This window comes from Vipera berus (assembly GCF_964194415.1).
Source record: "Vipera berus genome assembly, chromosome: 11".
Classification (NCBI taxonomy): Eukaryota; Metazoa; Chordata; class Lepidosauria; order Squamata; family Viperidae; genus Vipera; species Vipera berus.
Window position 1 is genome coordinate 14,835,000 of NC_138214.1, and position 23,198 is coordinate 14,858,197.

The window sequence follows — 23,198 nt, forward strand, 5'->3', positions numbered from 1 at the left end:
GAGGCTTTTAAGTTGAGATTGGATGGCTATTGGTCTGAAATGTTATAGAGTTTCCAGCTTGAGGAGGGGATTGGACTAGGTCCCTCCCAACTCTGTTATTGTACTCTTTTTTGAGAGCTACAAGAGTCTCTGCAGAAGACAGATTTGCACAGTTTTTATGGCTTAAATTGTGGCTGTGTTGCATGATTCTCCAAGGGCTGCTGGCAGTCATGGTAACTGTGAGGCCGACATCTCCATCATGTGTAGGTACCATTAAACGCAAGGAACGACAGCTCCTACAGTGGTCCCTTGGAGACTGTCAGGTTGAGGTCACCGTCTCCATAAATCGCCTGATTTTAAACCCTGAGGCAGAACTTCCAAGTGGATGTGTCCTTCTGGAAAGTCCTGCTAGATGCTCTTGATCCCCTCCTCACTAAATAGGTGGAAAAGCAGTACGCACCAGCCATGACAATTTCTCTGAATTCTCTCTCGTCGGTTGCAATCAAGCCGATTCTTTTTCATTCAGCATGAGCGAAACCTGTTTTGTTTTGTTTTAAAATAAAAGCAGGATCATTTTTTGGCGTCAAACTGTTACTGATCTGGCGTGTCAGGCTGGCCTTCCTTTGCTTTTTCCTACTGCTATTAGTGCTTTTTATAAAGGAGGTGTTACTCGGGGCTGCTTCCGAGATTGGTTTGTGATGGACTGTTTTTACAGCAAAACAGGCCCCTTTTGTGTAGAAAGACGCTCTGTCCCAATCTTTTGATCTTATGCTAAAACGCCTGATCGGATGCTGTTTTTCGTGGCGTGCTGGAAAAATACTATCTTTGAGGTAATCACAGCGGAAGTCTGCTGCTGCTTTTGCCAACTTGCTAGACAAGTATTTTGCTTCCCCCCTTCCCCCCCCCGTACATAAATACTCTTCTGACCTGTTCTGAAAAGGTGTGGATGTTTCAGCTGTCATGTAAACAATGTTTCTTTTTTTTTGCATTTTCCTGTCTGATGAACAAGTTATGCGCATCATGAAGTGAGATGTGTATCGTCTTCTTTTTCTTCTCCACCATCCCTTCTTTTCGTTTTCCTCCTCCACATTCTGCTTCTCCTTCTCCACCATCCCTGCATCTCCTTCTCCTCTTCCTTCTGTTTTTCCTTCTCCACCATCTTTTCTCCTCCACCACTTCTCCTTTCCACCACTTCTCCTTCTCCACCACCTTCTCCTTCTCCATCACCCCTTCTCCTTCTTCACCAACCCTTCTCCTCCTCCTTCCCTCTTATCCTTAAGGGTTGTTGTTCATGTTACCTTTTTCAAGATACACCTGCTAAGGATATGAAGGTCAAAAGAACTAGCTTGGATGTCACGTTGCTACTTTCTAATCAAAGAGAGTTTGATGGGGGTAGTGCAGGTGAAATTACATCTCTCCCAAACGGAGCGGCCCAACCTTTGTCAAAAGGTGAAGGTAGAATATCGTCTCTCAATTGTGAATTCTAATTCTGCAAAGGACAACAAAAATGCACTTATGCCAACAGAGTCCAGCGGACAGAGAGGTAGAGTTTTGTGCCAAAAGAGAGGGGGTGATTAACTTTTGGGAATTTAATTTTTTTCTCTAATGAGAGCATCAGCAAATGGGTTGCAAATACTCTGGAAATGCTGCTTTCTTTCTTTTTTCCCCCCTTAGACCTATTTCCCTGTGTTGATTCACTGCGGCTCGAGTTACATCACGAGGGATCATGTAGAATGGGTATACAATGAACTTCTTGAAAAGGCCTGGGTCATGCTGAAATTCAAAACAAGGCTGTCTGAAGTCCATCAAGAAAATGCCAGTGATGTAATTACAGACTGCCTGGCCAAAGACCCAGTTCAGCTTTTGGGTTGGGCAAAGGAGAGGTAAAAAAACAGGCAGGCAAGCAGAGAGCTGGTTTATTGGTGACCTAAATAGTGCAAGGAAGCTCTGTGGAAGGCATCAGGGGATCATTCCACTGATGATGTGTGGGGCCATTTAAGGCTCCATTAGCATGCTTGGCACTCCTTCCTTTGGTTTTCCATTGGGTGTGCACCATCTACTTGCAACTGCCCAGACGATGCCTCTGTGTTTCCTATCACCGTACACACAACCGAACAGGATTTTAAGGCCAGCCAAGGAATCTTGTTCAGAAGATTCAGAGTTAAAATGCAGGACGGGATCAGCAGGAAAAGAAATGTTCCCTTTGCAGCCTGAAACGGAGCCTGAAACCAATCCAAGCTTCGCTAGGACCAACATCTTTAAACCAACCTTCCCCCATCCATTTGTCAGCAAGATTTGTTCGACTTATGCAAGTCCATCATCAGGCAGGTTTTTTTGTATTAAACTTGATGACTAAACCAGGGATGAGCAATCACAGCAGGGAGGCAGCCGAGTCCCATCCCCCTCCTCTGCCGGTTTTTGTTAGAAAAGTAAAAGTGATTGGTTAAGTTGATTGGAAACAGTCCCCAAATCAACGAAGTTCAAATTTAAGTTTTAAAATGTTAAGTTCCACCTGATGGAATGGTGTCACTGGGATACTTCATGGAGGTCTCCCCAAGTATGGTCTAGCCTGGGGGTAGGCAACCTTGGCTCTTATGACTTCAACTCCCAGACTTTTAACTTACTTACTGTTGCTATAGTTAGGGTCACTATTGTCACCTGATGAATATTCATAGGTTGGTCTCCGTGGACAGAGAAAACTGCAGTACTATTGATGCATGTCTTCGTTATGTCACAGCTGGATTATTGTCATAGTCTTCTGTAGGTGTTCTCCATTCCTCTCTTCATCATCTGATCTTGGTCTAGAACAATTTCTGGAGCTTTATTACAGGATGAATCATTAGCCAGACAGAGGCAGGTCAATAATTTGCACTGAAGATGGAACAGACAGGAATATATGTGTAGTGTTATGTCAAATTTCAAGAGGTTACAAGGCAAAAGATGAAGGAGAATTTGGGGAAATATTTCTCTGATCAGAATCTTGGAATCCCTATGGTCATGGAATGACTATAGAAAGTTTTGATCAGATGGAACCGCTACTGAGTGTGACTTCGAACTGTGACATGGAGGGGGCCCAGGACTGAAATTGAGGTAATCCAGCATGACATATCAAAGTGAACCAGCGGCTTAGGGAGATAGCCTTGAAAAAGTATGTGGCAGCCATTACAAAAACATTAGCTTAGACAGAAGTAAGTAAGGAAGTTCCTCAAGACTGGACTGTCTTGATTCTTTGGGGTAGAAGAGAAAGAGAAACAGTCAAGCTTTCAAGATTCTGTTATTATAGGCTACATCAATGAATTTCTTGTGGAGTTGGTTTGGTGACCTTGTCTACCTGAAGGAGCTGACGTGGAGGAAAGAGAAGTTTGAAGCCCCATTTTCCACTGCATTGGAGTTCATCTGGGGACTTCCCTGTACTCCTTTGTCTGTTGGCCAACACCAAGAAGGGTCTTGGAGGATGTATGATCTGAATGAATGAATGAATGAGAGGGTGAATATGAGACACTGTTTATATTGCTAACAGAAAGCTTTTGCAGTCTAGTGATGGTCACCTGATATGGCCAGGTGGTGTTCATTGATTTTCCTCTGGTGTTATGTAAAAGATTCCTAATTCTATAGCAGAGGGCCAGCCTCTTGTAACGCATTTCATGTTCTTCTCAAGTTTCACTGCCCTATTTGAGCCTTAGACCAGTTTAAACTATTGGCATTTGTATTTAGAGCTCTTCAGTTGCAAATGTCGATGGAGATTCTCAGTCATCCAAGTCCCGGTTGTCCCAAAGGTACTTTTTCAAAAAGCAACCGGCCTTTGTTTTTCCTTGAAGACATTTCACTTCTCATCCAAGAAGCCTCTTCAGTTGCTATCAGCCTTAGCAACTGCATATGGCCTGTAAAAGCTCATGTTCATATGGGAGGCAGAAGCTGAGCTAAGCAGACAGGTGTTTTTTCATGATGTCCTTAGTCTGAGAATCTGATTGGAAAATCGAGAGAGGAACAAATATAGTCCTTTGAGAAAAGTGATTTTTGCACCTAATTTTATTCTGGTTTATTGTTGCTGTGGCAGCAAGTTCTGGAAATCTGGGTGAATTACTTGTTCTGATAATTTGCTGTTAAGAGGAGAGGAAAGGGAAAAAAAGAATTGTTTTTTTTTGAAGATCTCAACAGCTGCAGAGGGGGGACAGTATTATAGTGAAGCAGCTGAAACAACACTTTGGGTCAATCTGTGAGAACATTGCCCACCGACATTATGCATTACTTTATGATGTGGTATGACACTTTTTCTCCACCTTGGCAATTTAAAGATCTGTGGACTTCAACTCCCAGAATTCCCCAGCCTGCCTGAGAGCTGGGAGTTGAAGTCCACACATCTTAAACTTGTCAAGGTTGAGAAAATTGGTCCACTAGAACTGAGGAAGGAATCTTCTGTTAAGTCAAACCGTTTCTCCATCTCAACTTCCATTTTGTAAATATGTCCCACTCCAAGGTCTAATATATAGGGAGTTTTTCTCCTCATTTGCTACTTGGTTCTTTTTATTCAAAATCCCAATGTCGTGAATGTAAGAAAGGAAACTCATTGTACCTTTCTCAGTGCAGAAAAGGCGTGTGGGGGAGTGACTTGGGTTAAATTAGGGCATATTTGTCTGGATCTGAAGGTGGAGAAGAGTAGGTGATGGAAATAAAGCAAGTGTGAGAATTTGTTTCTTTTTCTTGCTTATATCTGTTTAGCACCACCTTACTTGATGTGCTCATGGTGGCTTCCAAAAGTCCAATGCACAATAAAATGGTCATAAATTGCCTTCTCTTTGAACCTCTGCCATTACAAACAAATTATAACAAACCTAATTCCCCCGGGAAAGCGATCCCAAACAGCCAGAAAGAAGACACAATCCTCAAAGGCAACCAAGAACTATTTCTGTGTTGATCTCATCATGCAGATGCGGCCGAGGAAGTAAGAACTAGACAGATTTCAGAAAAGTAACAGAATAACAGAGTTGGAGGGGACCTTGGAGGTCTTCTAGTCCAACTCCCTGCTTGGGCAGGAAACCCTATACCATTTCAGGCAAATGGCTGTCTGGTCTCTTCTTAAAAACTTCCAGTATTGGAGCATCCACAGCTTCTAGAGGCAGGTCGTTCCACTGGTTAATTGTTCTCACTGTCAGGAAATTTCTCCTTGGTTCTAGGCTGCTTCTCTCTTCGGTTAGTTTCCATCCATTGCTTCTTGTCCTGCCTTCAGGCGCTTTGGAGAATAGCTTGACTCCCCCTTCTTTGGGGCAGCCCCTGAGATACTGGAAGACTGCTATCATGTCCCCCCTCGTCCTTCTCTTCATTAAACTGATCATACCCCAATTCCAGTACCCATTCTTTACATGTTTTCACCTCCAGTCCTCAAATCATCTTTGTTGCTGTTCTGGAGCAACAAATGCCACTCGGGGTTAAAGACAGAATCCTGAAACCTACAAGAATTTTCCTTTACAATAAATCCAGGCGGAGTCTCTTTGAATGATATGAAATGCTTCTTGCTAGGTTTCTCTTCACTAAGTTGCCATTTATGAAGTAAACTGTCAATGGACTCACCTATTATCTCTTATGTCAACACTGCAAACATTGGATGTTTTTGCTTTGACAATCTGAGAGGCAGCCTTTTCCTTTAAACTGTTTTGCTCTTGAACTAAATGAAGCTGGGGGGAGGAGAATGCTACCCGGTTGTTGTTTTTTTTAATAAAGATAAGGAATGGCGCGTTATAGAACGGAAGCGAAGCTTTGTATTTTAAACTAATTGGAGAATGTGATTTATGACGTTTAAATTAAGGGAGGGAATTGTGTTTGATAGGTTGTGTTCAGGGGAGGAGAATTCAGATTTTGTCAACCATCCAAGAGTGCCGAGGCTTTGTTCTCATTATTATAGACTTTTTAGAATAAACAATGCCTGAAGATTCTTGGAAGTGTTTCATTAGTCGGAACCATGACATCTTGATTGTTAATGGCTCTTTTCCCCTTCATGCAGCTGAGTACCATCAGCCTGCCCATCATATCTTAAATCAAAGAAACAGATGATTTTGCCCAATGTCTTCATGTAAATGTTGAATAATATGGGGGAGACCAGATGTCTCCCTTCCTTGTGGCACCCACAGGCTTAGCGATATGTCTGCCACCAGCATTAACTCAGTTTGCCGTCGTAAGACTTCAGTGCCGTGCAAGCAATTCTCAGGTTACGGCCACTGATTCAGTGACTGTCCAAAATTGCAAAGGTACTGAAGGAGGGGGTTTCTTAGGACTGGTCTGTGAAGTCGTAGCTGTCATTGCACGATCACATATCACCTGATTGCAGTCTGGACATTCAGTGTGCTCAGCTCATGGTTGCAGCATCACGACAAGCCACAGCCACACGCTCTCCATTTGGACCTTCTCTGCCATCTTCTAACATGCAAAGCCAGTGGGGAAGCTGGCAAAGAAGGTCACAAGTTGCTTCTGATGCCTCTTCTTCTGACTACGCTACCCTACACTTCACCGTAGAAGATCAAAGATCTCATATTCTTCCCTGCCCACCTGTGCTTCATAGCACCTGCCTTCCTTACCTTCCCAAGGGAATATGTGAGGAAGGGGACAATCTCCCACAGAACCTCTGCAGATCAGCAGGCGAAGCAGCCGGAGAGCTTGGGAAAAGTGACACAATGGGAAACATCCAAGATCTCCTGAGAAGGAGCTCAAAAGACATATGCAGAAGAGGAAACAGATCCTGCACCTGATAGGCAGATATGGGAAAATGCTGAGAATGTCACCTCAGATTCCTCAAACCCATTCAAATCTTGCTTCCTGCTCAGATTTCCAGGTTTATTCCACCTTCCTCTTGTAGCATGTTTACTTTCTTCTGGTTGATGGGGATAAATAATACCAAGCTGCCCCCTTTTGCAGGATATCTCTAGAGGAGCTGATGCAGCGAAGGCAAAACAGTTGCCATATCCTGCCATTTGCTTTAAGTAATGCCCATGAATTTGCAATATTCTGAGTCAATTCGGCCTCTGAGACTCTGTAATTATCTGATGATTGTATGTTTCAAATTATGCGCCGGCTCTTAACTGTCTGGCCTTCACAGAGTGTGTCATTCTCTGAGCAGTTAGGTCCATGATTAAATGTCTGTGACTTGTTTGGCAATGACCTATGGTTTTGAGCAGATGAATCCCAGCAAGTGTCTTGCATGGTGCACTCACACAAAGATCAGCTCCAAAGACTTGTGACAGGAAATTGAGCAAAGCTTGTCACAAGTGAGGAAAGGAAGTAGAGAAGCATCTCTACTTGGTCCCACTTGGCACTTGTACAATCTATAAATTCTGTTTATTGGTATTACTTGGTACCGGGCAGAGAAATTCTCCAGCATTTTTTTTTAATTTCCAGGTCTTATTCAAGAAGTAGGTCTCTATTGGGCTGAAAGCAACTCCTTCCCAGGTTAATATGTGTTGAATGGAAATCAGACCTAAGCAGGATATTTTAGTAGAATAACAAAGTTGGAAGGGACCTTGGAGGTCTTCTAGTCCAATCCCCGGCTTAAATAGGGGACCCTATACCAGTGATGGCGAACCTTTTAGAGACCGAGTGCCCAAACTGCAACCCAAAACCCACTTATGTATCATCGGGTGCCGTGTGGGCGTGGCCCATTGGGTGGGCGTGGCCCATTGGGTAGGCATGGCTGTGGTGGTAACGGTAGACTAGGTGGGATTAAAACGTTCAATCAATCAATTCCAACTTTGTGAGATCTTTTTTTTTCCCTGCAAGAAGTTGAAATTGATTGATTGAACCTTTTTTTTTTTGTACACGCCGGCGGAGGCCTAAAGTGAAAAGGTTTTATAAAACCCAGCTTGAAGGCCTAGGACTGGGGCAATGGTGCGTGCGCCCACAGAGAGAGCTCTGCATGCCATCTGTGGCACGCGTGCCATAGGTTTGCCACCATGGTCCTATACCATTCCAGACAAGTGGCTATCCAGTCTCTTCTTAAAAGCCTCCAAGGATGAAACACCTACAACTTCTGAAGGCAAGCCTTTCCACTGATTGTTCTTGCTGTCAGGAAATTTCTTCTTAGTTCCTAGGTTGCCTCTCTCCTTGATTAGTTTCCATCCTCTGCTTCTTGTCCTGTCCTTAGGTGCTTTGGAGAATAGGTTGACCCCCTTCCTCTTTGCGGGAGCCTCTCAAATATTGGAAGACTTTTATCATGGCTCCCCCAGTCCTTCTTTTCACTAGACTAGACATCCCCAATTCCTGCAACTGTTCTTCACATGTTTTCACTTCTAGGCCCCCTTGCTGCTCTTTCCTGCACTAATTCCAGTGTCTCTAGTTCTTTTTTACAATACGGTGACCAAAACTGGATGCAATATTCTAAACGTTTTTCCCCCTACAAGTTCTCATTCATTGAGAATTTGTCTTTGTGTTTTATTTTTCTCCAAAGGGGAAGATAATTACATGGAAATCACACGAGTATAGTGTGGTATCCTTGCAGTAATAGAAGGATGTGTACGAAGGTGTTGTTTTTCACAATCTACTTTGTCTTTATCATCCATTTTCTCCCACTTGTCCAGCAGCACTGCTATTGTCACCACTAAAAGGGATATCTAGATTTAGACCTTTTGGAAAATTTAACCTTATCCCAGATATATCGGGGGAAAACCATCTGTACAATTAGCTTACTATCACATTGGGTGGAGAATTTCAAAAAGTTCTTTGAACCTTAAGAACGTAGCTTGACTTAGGAATCTTGGGTTGCTTTTTTCTGATCAAGCCCAAATGTGAAGCTAAGAATAAATTCTAAAACTTATGATTCTTGTTTGGCTGTCTTGTGAAAAAAACCCCCAAACAAATGGAAGATTTCTGGTTCTTTAGCTATTTTCACTAGCAGAAGAAGCCAAGCAGGAAATATTAAAGAGCCTAACTCGACATGGATATTATGTTAAACTTGGCTGCTGAGGGATTTTTTCTCTCCCATAACTTCTTATCCATGGATCATGCTAAACATAAAAATGATCTCTGCACAAATTGTCCATCCATCTCATAGGGCCTGGAGAACATTGAGAAACACAGAGTGAGGACTAAGGGTGATATTATAGTAGTCTTCCAGTACTTGAGGAGCTGTCACAGAGAAGAGTAGACACCAGAGGCCAGGTCAAGAAGCAATGGGTGGAAGACCATCAAAGAGAGATCCAACTTAGAAGTAAGGAGAAATTTCCTGACAGTGAGAACAATCAAGCAGTGGACAAGCTTGCCTCATGAAGTTGTGGGTGCTCCATCACTGGAAATTTCCAAGAAGAGATTGGACAAACATTTGTCTGGAATGGTATAGGGTTTCCTGCCTGAGCAGGGGGGTTGGGCCAGAAGACCACCAAAATCCCTTCCAACCCTATTATTCTATGTTCTAGGTTGTCAGCCTTGTAGACGCTTAAGCTATAATGTTCATGAAGCCCCGTTTTGGAATATCAGCGTGACTGAAAACGTTAAGCCCTTTCGTTGCATACATTTTTCAGAGAAGGTGAATAACACCCTATTTGTCTGCATTTCAGACAGTACCACTTCATAATAGGATTTAAAATGAGAAGGAAAAACAGATTCTGCCATTGTCGATAGGGAAGTTGAGGGTCATGTATTCAGCCTTTCTGCTGATAGCAGTTAAAACATCAGTGTAGAAGGAGTTAAGGGTCTCTTTTTAACTGCAGCTGCCCAATTCAATCATCCTGGTCTTTCTTGACAAAAGAGAATTGCAGATAGCCTTATCAGTACTGATTACAATCAGCCTTTTTAAGCCTGGGTACGTGGAGCTGAGCTCAGCACAACTTTTCCCCTTGATTTTGTCTTTTGCCCCACTCTCTAATAACTATCCCGTGAAGAATGAATTTTAGATGATAAAATTCTGTTGCTCAACATGGTTTATCTCCAACTTCAGTGGTCCTACCTCCTAGTAATTCTATATTCGGATTAAAGAAAACTGGATTGATTGCAAGATTCTTCTTGTTAATGGAAGCTAGGAAAGTGATTGATTGATTTACTGCCCATCTCCATCATAAAGCAACTCCCATCCTGGTTTACCTCACTAGATTTTGCTCATGGAAATTACCGTACTTGGAGAAGTGTATGTTACCCTGAAATCTTGGTGGAAAATAAAACAAATCAAGAGCCACAATAATGATTAGGGGACTAGAAGCTAAACCATATGATGAATGGTTGAAAGAACTCGATATGTCTAGCCTAACAAAGAGAAGAAGTAGGGGTGACATGACAGCACTCTTCCAATGTTTGAAGGGCTGTCACAGAGAAGAGGGGGTTGAGCTATTCTCCAAAGCACCTGAAGGCAAGGCAAGATGTACTGATGGAAGATTATTAAAAAGAGATCCAACCTAGAATTAGGAAGAAATTTCCTGACAGTGGGAAGAATTAATCAATGGGACAGCTTGCCTCCAGAAGTTGTGGGTGCTCCATCAAGGGAGGTTTTCGAGAAAAGACTGGACATCTATTTGACCAGAATGGTCAAATGAGCAAGGGTTGGACTAGAACAGGGGTCCCCAACCCCCAGGCTGTGGACTGGTACTGGGCCGTGACATGCCAGCAACCGGTCTGCAACAAACAAGCAAAGCCCCATCCGTAGGATGCAGGTTGGGGACCTCTGGACTAGAAGACATCTAACGTCCCTTCTAACCTTATTCTAGGTTGTATGAACAAATACATAGAAAAATTTAAAAGATAGATCCACCAATACATTTTCATTAGTTTATGGAGATTCTCAGTCACGATCATCCCAAAGTTGCCTTTTCAAGAGACAATTGGACTTCCTTTGTTTTTTCCTTGAAGACGTTTCACTTCGCATCCAAGAAGCTTCCTCAGTTATGAGAAATGAAATGAAATGAACCCAGAACTGAAGAAGCTTCTTGGATGAGAAGCAAAACATCTTCAAGGAAAAAACAAACAAAGAAAGTCCAGTTGCCTCTTTAAAAAGTACCTTTGGGATTTTTATTAGTCTACTGTTTAAATGTTCTGCAATGGAATTGTCTTTGTTTTCTTGCCAATATTTCCACCTGTTTTAACTTGGTTCTACTTCCTGTATTTCTTGGGAACTAGGTAGGGGTGCTATTCTAGCTGCAGAAGGATCGGCTGTTGTATTTTACATTTTGCTATTAGCTCTTATGATTGGTAAGCCTATTCTGCCTTTCAGGCTGTTGTCCTGGGTGCGGTCTAGACGTCGCATGCTTGGATATGTGGCTGCAAGGAAAGACAATAGTCTCTGACACCAAACCCACCTCAAGTGAATCGTTAATGTGCAAACATCTGACTTGCGTAAATTGGGAAAGATTAAGCGTTGAAAGTTTCACTGCCTTGCTAAATATATCTTAAGGGAACAGGAGTGCCAAATTTATTTGGGGTGGATTTTCACTTGGTCTAGCAGCTTTGAACTGCAAAGTTCCAGATGATGGGCTAGAGGCAAAGTATTATGTAGAAAGCTAATTCTTTGCCACTATTTAGGGAGCACCTGGAATTTTGCAGTCTAGAATCTGAGTGTGATGTTTTACCAGAATTCTGAGACGTAGGATGGATTAGTGGGCTGGAGGCTAAAACGTATGAAGAACAGTTGCAGGAATTGGGTATGTTTAATCTAGTGAAAAGAAGGACTATGAAGTGACACGATAGGAGTGTTCCAATATTTGAGGGGCTGCCCCAAAGAAGAGGGAGTCAAGTTATTCTCCAAAGCGCCAGAAGGCAGGACAGGAAGCAACGGATGGAAAGTAATTGAGGAGAGAAGCAACCTTAGAACTAAGGATACATTTCCTGACAGCGAGAACAATTAATCAGTGGAATGGCTTGACTCTAAAGTTGTGGGTGCTCCATCACTGGAAGCTTTTAAGAAGACGCAGCCATTTGTCCAGAATGGTATAAGATCTCTTACTTGAGCAGGGGGTTGGACTAGAACACCTCCAAGGTCCCTTTCAACTCTGTTGTTCTGTTCTGCTCTAACTTATTGCACAGAACTGCACGTAGAAAAGATGTGGCTGTAGTAATTTCAGCTAGCTGTAGGAAGAAGGTTGGCATATATATGTTGGCCCACAAGTAAATCTAAATCACAGGCAGTCCTTGGCTTATGACCACAGTTGGGACCAGATTTCCTATTGACAAGGTATTAACTGAGTCCTGCCCAATGTTACGACATAAGCAACTCACTGCAGTTGTTCAGTGAATCATGCTGTTATTATGTGAAGCTGGCTCCCCCCGTTGACTTTGCTTTTGGGAAGCTGGCTGGAAAGGTTGCAACAATACAAGTAGTCCTTGACTTAGGACCTAGAATTGAGCCCAAAATTCCTGTGGCTAAGCAAGACAGCTGTTCAGAAAGTTTTTCCGCATTTTGCGACCTTTCTTTCCATAATTGAGTCAGTTGCCAAGGGGTCTGAATTTTGATCACATGACCCTGGGGATGCTGCAGTGGACCGAAGTGTGAAAAATGGCGCTGAGTCATTTTTTATTCCGTGCCGTTGTAACTTGAAACGGTCGCTGAACAAACTGTTTTAAGTTGAGGATGACCTGTGCTTTCCAGTCACCTCTATATTATCTAACCTTCTTTCTCCTAACAATGGATAATCAATTTAGCTTTTGTGGCCGCATAGTAGCTTAACTTTAAATTGCCTATTGGTCCCTGTCACATTTTGAGTTTGGCAATTTTCTTCCTTTGAATTTGTAACTTTTGAGTGTCGACCAAAATTAAAGTTAAAAATCAAATTAAAAATGTGTCCCAACCAAATGGAAAGGCCGTGTTTATCGAGCATGCTAACACATTGTATTATTGTGCAGTGTGATGCCCAGCTTCACACACTGATGACAAAATTACCTCATTTTAGCCTGGTGTAGCTCGTTGGAGTAACCTGTGTGCATTAGCTTTCTTGCTGCTTTCCCCTGCATTGACGTTTTGACGATTAAGATCATAGATCTTTCTGCCTGCATGTGGTAGCAAAGAATGGTGCTTTGTGTCATATTGGAGTGGGTGCCTGAAATGTAGCTGAGATTTCAAATAAAAACTCGTGCTGATTTCGGGCTCTAGGAAACAATGACACCATCAGCTATTTGGGTCAGGACCCATTAATAGAACTCTTTGTAAAGGCTCCTATTACGAAAGTCTCCTGGGAGGGATAGTTTAGCAAACTGACTTTTGTTTACAAATGGATGGCGTGCGAGTAACCCATATCTCTGCTTTGCTCCCTGGAAGCTGCTAAAGCATTTCATAGCCAGCCAGCCAGCCAGCCAAACATTGGATTGCATCATCAAAAAGTCCCTCCTTATTCCCTTGACGGGCCAAGATTTGCAGGGAGGAATCCAATCTGTGCTGGAAGACGTACAGTTGCTTCAAGCCAAGGGGAAAAAACTGCCATCCTCAACATTTGGTTTATTTTTAAAGCTAGACTAAGCCACAATGCCATGCCGCGCATTGTGATGTCACGACACAAATGGTGCAAATTGCACCCTGGGTCTCGGTCAGATCAGGTGTGCACTGGGAGTGAGGTCACTTTGCCCCCGAGTTTGCCTGCCTGCACCTGTCAATTTCAAAGAGGCTGCCAAGGCTTCTTTTGAGGGCCTCAGGCTGAGTGGCTGGCTGGGTTTTATTTGGGATAGAATAGGTCCCCAACCCAGAGGCTGTGGCCCTCTATCGGGCTGTGAGCCTTTTGGAACCGGGCCGTGGAAGTGGTGGCCTACCATGTGCATATCCCCACTTGCGGAAGCAGTGGACAACAGCGTGCACACGCACACCATCCTAGTGAGTGGTGAGTGAGCGGGAACTGCACACACAGACTTGCCTGCTGCACAAATGGGACAATCCCTTCTCCCCTCCCCCACCCACCGCCAGTCCACAAAACCAAAAAGGTTGGGGAACTCTGGAATAGAATACTTTATTGGCCAAGTGTGATGGACACACAAGGAGTTTGTCTCTGGTGAATAAGCTCTCAGGGTATATGCAAACAACCAAGTAAAATAATCATAAAATAACAATAGGGGAAGGTAGTAAAAAAGGTGAGAAGGATAATGGTAATACAGGCCTACTACATGGGCAAATATGGCTTGGAAAGTTGGACCATAAGAAAGGCTGAGCGCCAAAGAATTGAGGCCTTTGAACTATGGTGCTGGAGAAGACTCCTGTGAGTCCCTTGGACTGCAAGGCGATCAAACTGGTCAGTCCTAGAGGAGATCAACCCTGACTGCTCTTTAGAAGGTCAGATCCTGAAGTTGAAACTCAAATACTTTGGCCACCTAATGAGAAGGAAGGACTCACTGGAGAAGAGCCTAATGCTGGGAAAGATTGAGGGCAATAGAAGAAGGGGACGACAGAGAATGAGGTGGCTGGATGGAGTCACTGAAGCAGTAGGTGTGAGCCTAAATGGACTCCAAAAGATGGTAGAGGACAGGAAGGCCTGGAGGAACATTGTCCATGGGGTCGCGATGGGTCGGACACAACTTCGCAACTAACAACAAAAACATGGGCAAATATCTTTAGATACAAGACAGTGCTGTGGAATTAAATATTCAGCAGAGTGATGGCACGGGATGTGTGGTGGTGGGGAACTGTGTTGTTTTGGCAAGCATTGCCCTATAGCAGAGTCCTGAAGGGAGCAGTTTAAATAGTTTATGTCCAGGATGTGAGGGGTCTGTAGATATTTTCTCAGCCCTCTTTCTGGCTCATGCGGTAGACAGATCCTCAATGGAAGGCAGGCTGGTTGCAACTGTTCTTTCTGCAGTCCTAACTATCTGTTGGAATCTGTACCTGTCCTGCTTGGTTGCTATACCTAAAAATACAGCAGCCAAACAGCTGGTTGATCAATAGACAGACAGACAGACAGACAGACAGACAGACAGACAGACAGACAGACAGACAGATAGATATCTTCATTTATTCCTTCATTAGTTTATTTACTAGCATGGTTTTATTTATTTACTAAACATTCTTTTCAATAAAGGGCATTTGGAAGTTGGAATTTAGCATGCTGAAAAGCAAAGCATCAGGTTTTATTTCTGACGTTGCTCCTGGGCCCCCATGCACCAAGAGGTCTTCTTAGAAGGAAAAAAAAATGATAGAGACCAAAGGAAAATAATTTGACAAAGGCAATACGGAACTAGACAAGAACATTTAAAAAATGTGAATTAAAAAGAAAAAAAATAGGGAGTGTAATATGTGTTTTTGTTTTTTCCCTTTTGATTTTGTATTTCGATCATTCGAATAAAATAATATATATGTTTGTGTATGTGTGTGTGGAAAGAAAGGAAGCAAAGAAAGGAAGGAAGGAAGGAAGGGAGAGAGAGATAGAAAAAAAGAAAAAAGAAAAGAAAAGATGATAGAAACCCATAGCCTAGATCAGGGTTGGCTGATGAATTCTGGGGGTTGAAGTCCACAGGTCTTTAAGCTTGCTGAAGTTGGACACCCCTGACCTATATCTTTATGTGGAAGCACACCTATTTGCCCAAGAACATCTGAATAGATTAGAGGCTGCTGGAAAATGCCCTCTTCAGTTTACTTCCTGGATCACAGCTACCTAACCGAGCAGCGATTTTGTGAGAGCACCTACAGGTTGATCTAAAGCAGACATGTCAAACACAAGGCCCGGGGGCCAGATCCGGCCCGCGAAGTGGTTTCATGCGGTCCGCAAAGCCATCCTGGAAACAGTGAGGGAACGGCCCCCACTGCCTTGGCCCTGGCCCAGAGACCCTCCTTCTGCCAGAGACCCTCAGATCTGTCCCACTCCTGCCCAGGCCCCCATAGGCAGCCTTGATGCCAACGATGTAGAGCTGGCCACGCCCACCCAGTAGGCCATACGCACTCTGGCCACGCCCACCCAGTAGGCCACTCCCACCCTCGCCACACCCACCCGGCCCCCTGAGGGCAACCTCAATGCTGATGCGGCCCTCAATGAAATTGAGTTTGACACCCTTGATCTTAGCATTTCAGGAGTACCCATCGGCCCAGATTGGGACCATTGTAATATAGCTGTCCCCGCAAGGAGACCTCGCATAATCTGTAACTCTTGAAACAGCTTCGAGAAAGGTGGTGGCCCCTGTTGCTTGAAGAGCTTTCATGGGAAAAGAACGCAGAGAAATGGAAGTTCAGAAGCACTGGTTGCCCCAATCCACGTCTTAACATTTGGTAATGTAATAAAGGTATCACTGATGGATTCCCCTCCTGTTTCTTGGTGGGAAATGGGCAGTAGAACAGATAAACACATTGGTTTCCAAGCCTGTTGTTCTGTTCCTGGCCTTCAAGGCATGATTTTTCCACATAGCGGTTCTCCAAACTGAACAGTGGCAAGTATCACAAGCTGGCCAAATGGCTGGGCCTCCATCTGATCTGTTGTCTTCAATCCACAAGAACGTGGTTAGCAAGCTTCACCTGAAGTATTTCCCTTCCCGAGTTAAGCTTGGTAGCCACATGAATTTAATCCTTCACCTTGCCAGACCTGCGCCTTGTGAAAGGGGGGGGGGAGAAATGTCTTCTCTTTAATTACCCAGATTCTCCTCCAGATAAAAAGCTTGCTATTGACTCCATATGTGAATCTGAGATTTATGGAGACAAGTACATTGCTTAGCTACAACTGCTGTTCCCCTTCTCCTACCTGTCTTGGTTTAGGTCAGAGGTCCCCAACCTTTTGGGCACCAGGGACCGGTTCCTTGGAGAGAGGTTTTTCTGTGGACCTGAGGGGGTGTGGTTTTGTGTGCTGCCTGCATCCCGTGGATGGGGCTTTGCTTGTTTGTGTGGACCGGTTGCTGGCATGCCTCAGCCTGGTACTAGTCCATGGACTGGGGGTTGGGGACCCCTGTTTTAGGTGATGACTTTGTTTATTCAGATCTGCTTTGTTGGACACCATATGGAGAGGGGGGAGGAAATCAACACTCATTTCACACATTTCTCCAAGCTGTCAGAAGTTCTGAATGGAGTTGTTGAGTTGCGTGCCTGCACCTGTATGAATTCACACTCAAAGAACTGCATGGATATAAGTGACCAGTTCTTACTCATAGTCTTGATTTGGGCACTTTGCTTCAATAAATTCCCTTGTCTTTTATTACCACCTGTTGGTTAATTAGCTCCAGACTTTCAAATTACTGCAACCCTTGGTTTAATTAAAATCCAGTTGAGATTCATTTAATGTGTTTGCAAAAGGGCCTCGTTGTGATGCCAGCCGTTGTGATGTCTGGGTCAGTGGCACACTGCAAGGAAGTAGAAACCTTATGTTGTGGAGGAAAAAAAAAGACTGAGAATAGAATCCAGCAAGGTTGTTATGTAGTGACTCAACGTTTTCCTCAACCAAGGAAAATACTCTGAAAATCCAGCATCTGTGAGGTATTCTCTGGCCAATGCCAAGCAGTTGAATTTCCCATAATGCCCCCAGTGCCATGCTGTGGTGGGGCAGTTTGGGAAATTAAGATGGCAGCTGGACACAGCTTTGTGGTACCTTTGAACATTTGTCCCTTGCTTTAAGCTACTTGTAGCCCAAGATACCTAACTGTAAGTTTGTAATAGCTACTACAATAGTTGGATTGCTAGTAGTACAACCTCAAGCCTACCTGTTATGGAAGGACATAACAGAATATCAGAATAACGGAGTTCGAAGGGACCTTGGAGGTCTTCCAACCCTAACCCTTACCCTACCCTAGGGGTAGGCAACCTTGGCTCTTTTATGACTGGTGGACTTCAACTCCCAGAATTCTTGAGCCAGCCATGCTGAGGGGAAAGGGAGAGGTTTCCAAGCTGAGCCATGCTAGCTCAGGAATTCTGGGAGTTGAAGTCCACGAGTCATCAAAGAGCCAAGGTTGCCTACCCCTGCCCTACCCTATACCATTTCAGACAAATGGCTGTCCAATCTCTTTTTGAAAGCCTCCAGTGATGAAGCACCAATTCCACTGGTTAACCGTTCTCACTGTCAGGAAGTTTCTCCTTAGTTCTAGGTTGCTTCTCTCCTTGATTAGTTTCCATCCTTTGCTTCTTGTCCTGCCCTCAGGGGCTTTGGAGAATAGCTTGACTCCCGCTTCTTTGGGGCAGCCCCTGAGATACTGGAACCCTGCTATCACGTCGGTCCTAGTCCTTCTTTTCACTAAACATCCCATTCAGCTCAAACGTCTCTGGTTTGTTCCCGCTTTCCTGTTTTTATTTTTCTAACCGTCCCCCATTCACTCTTTTCCTTTCCTCCCTTCCTTTGCTTCCCAGGAAGCTGTGAGAATTGCTGAAGATGTCTGAAAGCCTGGATACTGAAGAAAAACCTCCTGCTCCTCCTTTGAGAATGAACAGTAACAATCGCGATTCTTCGGCCCTGAATCACAGCTCCAAACCTCTCCCCATGGCGCCCGAAGAGAAGAACCGGAAGGCTCGCCTGCGCTCCATCTTCCCGGGAGGAGATAAAAGTAACGTATCAGCCTAGCGAAAGGACTCCTGGCCTCTTCCTTCTGACTGCTTATTTTTCTCCAGGGTGGATGCAGGGAGGGCAAAACAGTCAAGAAAGCGGCTGTCACCGTGTCTTTGGAACCGTGCCCCGTTTTTACGTTCACGTGTCGCATGCCAAACGGGACAGGGGTTTGATTCTATAGGTCCAGTGGTGGCCATCTTTATTTTTTTTTTACTCTTCCCCAAATCTGGCAAGACTCAGAAAAATTACTTTAAGCACGCTCTGTTTATTGTAATTGGTACTAAATAGTACCATTGGGAGCAGGGCTGGGCAATGAGCAATTATTTTTCCCCAGGACCACCACAGAAGGTGGAACCGTTCCGATTGACCTCAAGCAGGTCAGACAGGGACTGGCCAAGGGCCACATGTGGTCCTGGGGTCATAGGTCTGCTTTATAGCAAACAGCTTGATAAGTCACAGCTAGCTATTGTTTGCTGAACCAACCTTTATGGAGTAAGCCACAGTTTGATAGGTTGAGACCCCCCCTCTGGGCCAAGAAACTACAAGGTAGCATGTTCAAACTATATACTGTAACTGAGTGAGTTGCTTATGAGTCAAGGAATTCAATTCGACTGTTTGTCAGTTCATGCCAGTATTCTCTATTTTGATTGGCATGAGTCATTCTGGAGCTGGGCCCCTCAATCACCTGCTCCCTCCAGTTTTCAAGTCTCTTCCTCCTCCTCCTCCTCCTCCTCCTCCTCCTCCTCCTCCTCCTCCTCCTCCTCCTCCTCCTCCTCCTCCTCCCTCCCTCCCTCCCCTTTCCTCTTCCTCCTCCATGTCAGGACTTAGCAGAAGACGTGTGTCCAAATTTTGAGCATTTGGAAAATTCCTTAAAAGTGCATCAGCTGGAGCGTCAGCCCTTTTCAGTTACTTATTTTGAACTCCAGGAAAAGGTACATGTCATATGGAGTACCAAAATAATATCTCTCTGTCTTGGTAGGCAGTTTAATTGAATGACATCTTTGTGTTCAAGCAGTCTGATCTTGCTGTGCCTTCCCATTATAATTCCTTCCCTCTTAAGTGCAGGATGTGATGCTGGCTGAAAAAATAAAGAAATTGCCATTCCTTAGACAGGGAGGTTAAATATAGACTTTCTGATCCATCTTTAATTCTTGGGTTAAATGAATTTTTCAATGAAGACATTACTTACGCAGCCTTATTAAGATGAGACTTTATAATTGATCTATGCTGACATTTCAACCTTTATGGGACCTTGGCAGATCCATGAAGAGGAACAATAGCCAGTTTCTTCTGAGATTATTTTTTTTTAAAAAATAAACATTCCTTCGAATTTTTTCATATGGTCATATATTCCTTCATGTGTATCTCCGTAATTGCTCCAAAACATAATTTCTTTCACCATGTTTGAGTGCTATTTTGATTTCCTTGGGGATGCTCCAGCACAGGACATGGGACTTAAAGAGGAACCAATTCTCTTGTGTAGATTACTCCAAACAAACTGGGTTAAGGCAGGATTTTATTCATAATCTTTGAAGATTAAATGATAGTACCTGGGTTCACATATGATGCCATAATTGATGGTTTCCATATCAGGATCATGAGCAAACTATGCTTTAATGTCATGTGTGATCCAGGCTACTAGGACATCGGGGAAAACTCATTGAGATGGTGCTCTTAGGGTGGTATTTCCATTCAGGGGGTCCTTGATGTTCTCTCAGCTTGGTTGTTTTTTTGCAGATGTTTCATTACCCAAACTGGGTAACATCATCAGTACTAGAAGGGACAGCAAACCTCATTCCTTTTTAACACTGATGTTGTTACCTTGTTTGGGTAATGAAACTTCTGCAAGAAAACAACCAAGCTCAGAGAACATCAAGGATCCCACAGACTTCCTCCTCCTCCTTCTTGAAACCCCCCTCCCTTCTAGCATTGATGATGTTCCCTAGTTGGGTCATGAAAGGTCTGCAAGCAAACAACCAAGCTCAGAGAACATCAAGAACCACACAGTCCTCCTCCTCCTCTTCTTCCTCCTCCTCCTCGACTTCCTCCTTCTCCTCTTCGTAAACCCCACTCTGTTCTATCACTGATAATGCTACCTAGTTTGGGTAATGAAACATCAGGGACCCCTCATTTCAAGCTTGAGCTACAAATATTCTCCTTTATTGGTATTTCCGTTCAGTTAAGCAGCAAAGCAGAAAATGCTTTGGAATTGGATAAATGCATCAAGCTCCTTAGTTTATATTGCCAAGGATCCTCTCGAATCCAATTGCATTTTATTCTTCCTGCCCTTTTATTTCTTGCGTTGAATAAACCAGACAGTAAAATCGATGAACAAATGACTACACAGAAAAATAAATGGCTGTTAACATTTTGCCCCCAGCCAATAAGAAGAAAGAGAAAGAACGTCCTGAAATTTCTCTCCCTTCAGACTTCGAGCACACAATCCATGTTGGCTTTGATGCTGTCACCGGGGAATTCACAGTAAGTCTTTGATTCATTGTCTGCATTGTCTTTTGCACCCTTTCCTTTCCTTTCCTTTCCTTTCCCAGTCATGAGTCCTGTACAGGTATTTCCTGAATGCAGAACAGAGGTAGCGCTAACCATCTGCTCAATGTTCATTAGAACAGGTATGCACATGGGGTCTATGCCATAGTTATGTTCAATGCACATTGAGTCTGCCTTTCAGATAACAGCTGCACGCGCCTTCATCATAAACCGTAATGGAGGACAATGTCAAAACCTATCTAGGCCAGACATGTCAAACACAAGGCCTGGGGGCCAGATCCGACCCATGAAGTGGTTTCATGTGGCCTGTGAAGCCATCCTGGAATGGCCCCCACTGCCTTGGCCCTGGCCCGGAGACCCTCCTTCTGCCAGAGACCCTCAGATCTGTCCCACTCCTGCCCAGGACCTTATAGGCACCCTTGATGCCAATGATGTAGAGCTGGCCATGCCCACCCAGTAGGCCATACACACTCCAGCCACGCCCACACAGTAGGCTACGCCCACCCAGGCCATACCCACCTGGCCCCCTGAGGGCAACCGCAATGCTGATGTGGCCCTCAATGAAATTGAGTTTGACACCCCTGATCTAGGCATATAGATCTGAAGACTTTATTGTAACCCACTAGAAGTCATTTCCTTCCCCCAAGGATGGAAGGCTATGAGCTATGAAAAACTATAGGGAAAAAAATAAAAATCTGAATGTGCTCTGTTGATCTGGCTCATAGGATACATGAGGAACTTGATATTGAACATCAAACCCTGACAATCCAGATATCGCTTGACCTACATGTCAGATATTGACTAGGAAACATCCAAATGAAAAGGGAGGCTGGGAGTTGTAGTTTTCTAGCAAGAGGTCATAATGGATATCACACATAGCCGTTGCTGAATTTGTTATTGTTTAGGCCAGTGTTTCAACTGTGGCCATTTTAAGATGGGTGGACTTCAGCCACCACAATTCCTCACTAGCCATACTGTTTTCTTCTAGGGTATATTTATTTATTTATTGCTCTCCTGCCTTTATTATTTTTACACATAACTCAAAGCAGCAAACATATCCACCACACCTTCCACCTCCTGTTTTCCCCACAACAATGACCCTGCGAGGTAGCTTGGGCTGAGAGACAGGGATTGGCTGAAAGTCACCCAACTGGCCTTTTATGGCTAAGGCAGTCTCCTGGTGATTGGCCCACAGTCACCCAACCAGCTTTCAGGGCTAAAGAGAGACTAGAACTCACAGTCTCCCGATTTCTAGCCTGGTGCCTTAGCCACTAGGCAAGACTGTCTCTTCGGCTTCCCTTCTTTGATTCATTCTCCAGGAAAGACATTAGGCTGTTCAGGCTGGGGAGGGTAGGTGGAAGAATGTGTCACAGAAAATAAATCAGCCATATATCGTCTTGCTGGTTTGCAATTATTTTTTCTCTCCATCCAAGTCTCCAGAAATCCATTCTGATGCAGCCCCTTCTGCATTAAGTGGCAGAAGCCTTAATGGCTGATGACGGAGAGATCAAGGATTCCATACACATCTGGAGTGCCACACATTATCCTTCCTTGCTTAGCACCACTGGGAAAATAATTAAATGATTTCTCAAGACAAAAGAGTTTTAAAAAAAGAGGAGGCAGGAGCACACCGCCTTAAGCTCTCTAGGGGGAAAAGTAGAAAGTAGATCAAATAAATGCACCAGCAGGAACACAAATGTTGTTACTTCTCAAGCCTTTTACAATGCCCTCAAAGAGATATATTTTTTTTTTAACAAGAAAAAGAGGGTCTCAGTGAAAAATGGAATTTTGGAGTGAATAATTCTGAAAAGGACTGATTGGTCCGTCTAGAGATGTTGGTTAACAGAATTGCCTGTGGACCATTAAGACTGTTAAAGAGGGATCCAATCTAGAATTAAGGGAAAAAATCCGGACAGTGAGAACGATTAATCAGTGGAACGGCTTGCCTCCAGAAGTTGTCGGTGCTCCATCATGGGAAATTTTTTAAGAAGATAGCCATTTTTCCAAGATGGTATAAGATAGGAGTGCCTTGAGCAGGAGGTTGGACTAGATGACCTTTAAGATCCCTATGATTCTGTGATTCTAAGATGGTTGTTTATAGGGGCCAATTTCTACAGCAAGGAAGGGACTGCTGGAATATCTTTAAAATCACTGGTGAATTTATTCTTTTATGAGCCCAGGGCTCCTACTTCCACAATCCCATTGTTTCTAGAAATTAGATATTGCTGGATTACCTTATAGGCTTATTGAATAAGCAGGTTCCAAATTCAGTGCTGAGTATTTTAAATCAAGACCACGTTATGACTTTTGTGAGTCCTTCGCACC

At 43.9% G+C, this 23,198-nt stretch overlaps 1 protein-coding gene across 1 annotated transcript in view; it reads left to right on the plus strand.

The window, feature by feature from the left end:
• The window catches only part of PAK3 (p21 (RAC1) activated kinase 3), a 90,321-nt gene that overhangs the window by 36,322 nt on the left and 30,801 nt on the right, over positions 1–23,198 (plus strand). Inside the window, exons 2-3 of the mRNA XM_081336696.1 lie at positions 18,173–18,366; positions 20,749–20,849. Coding sequence (XP_081192822.1) covers positions 18,195–18,366; positions 20,749–20,849 — 273 coding nt within the window. The 5' untranslated portion in view covers positions 18,173–18,194. The remainder of the gene's footprint in view (positions 1–18,172; positions 18,367–20,748; positions 20,850–23,198) is intronic.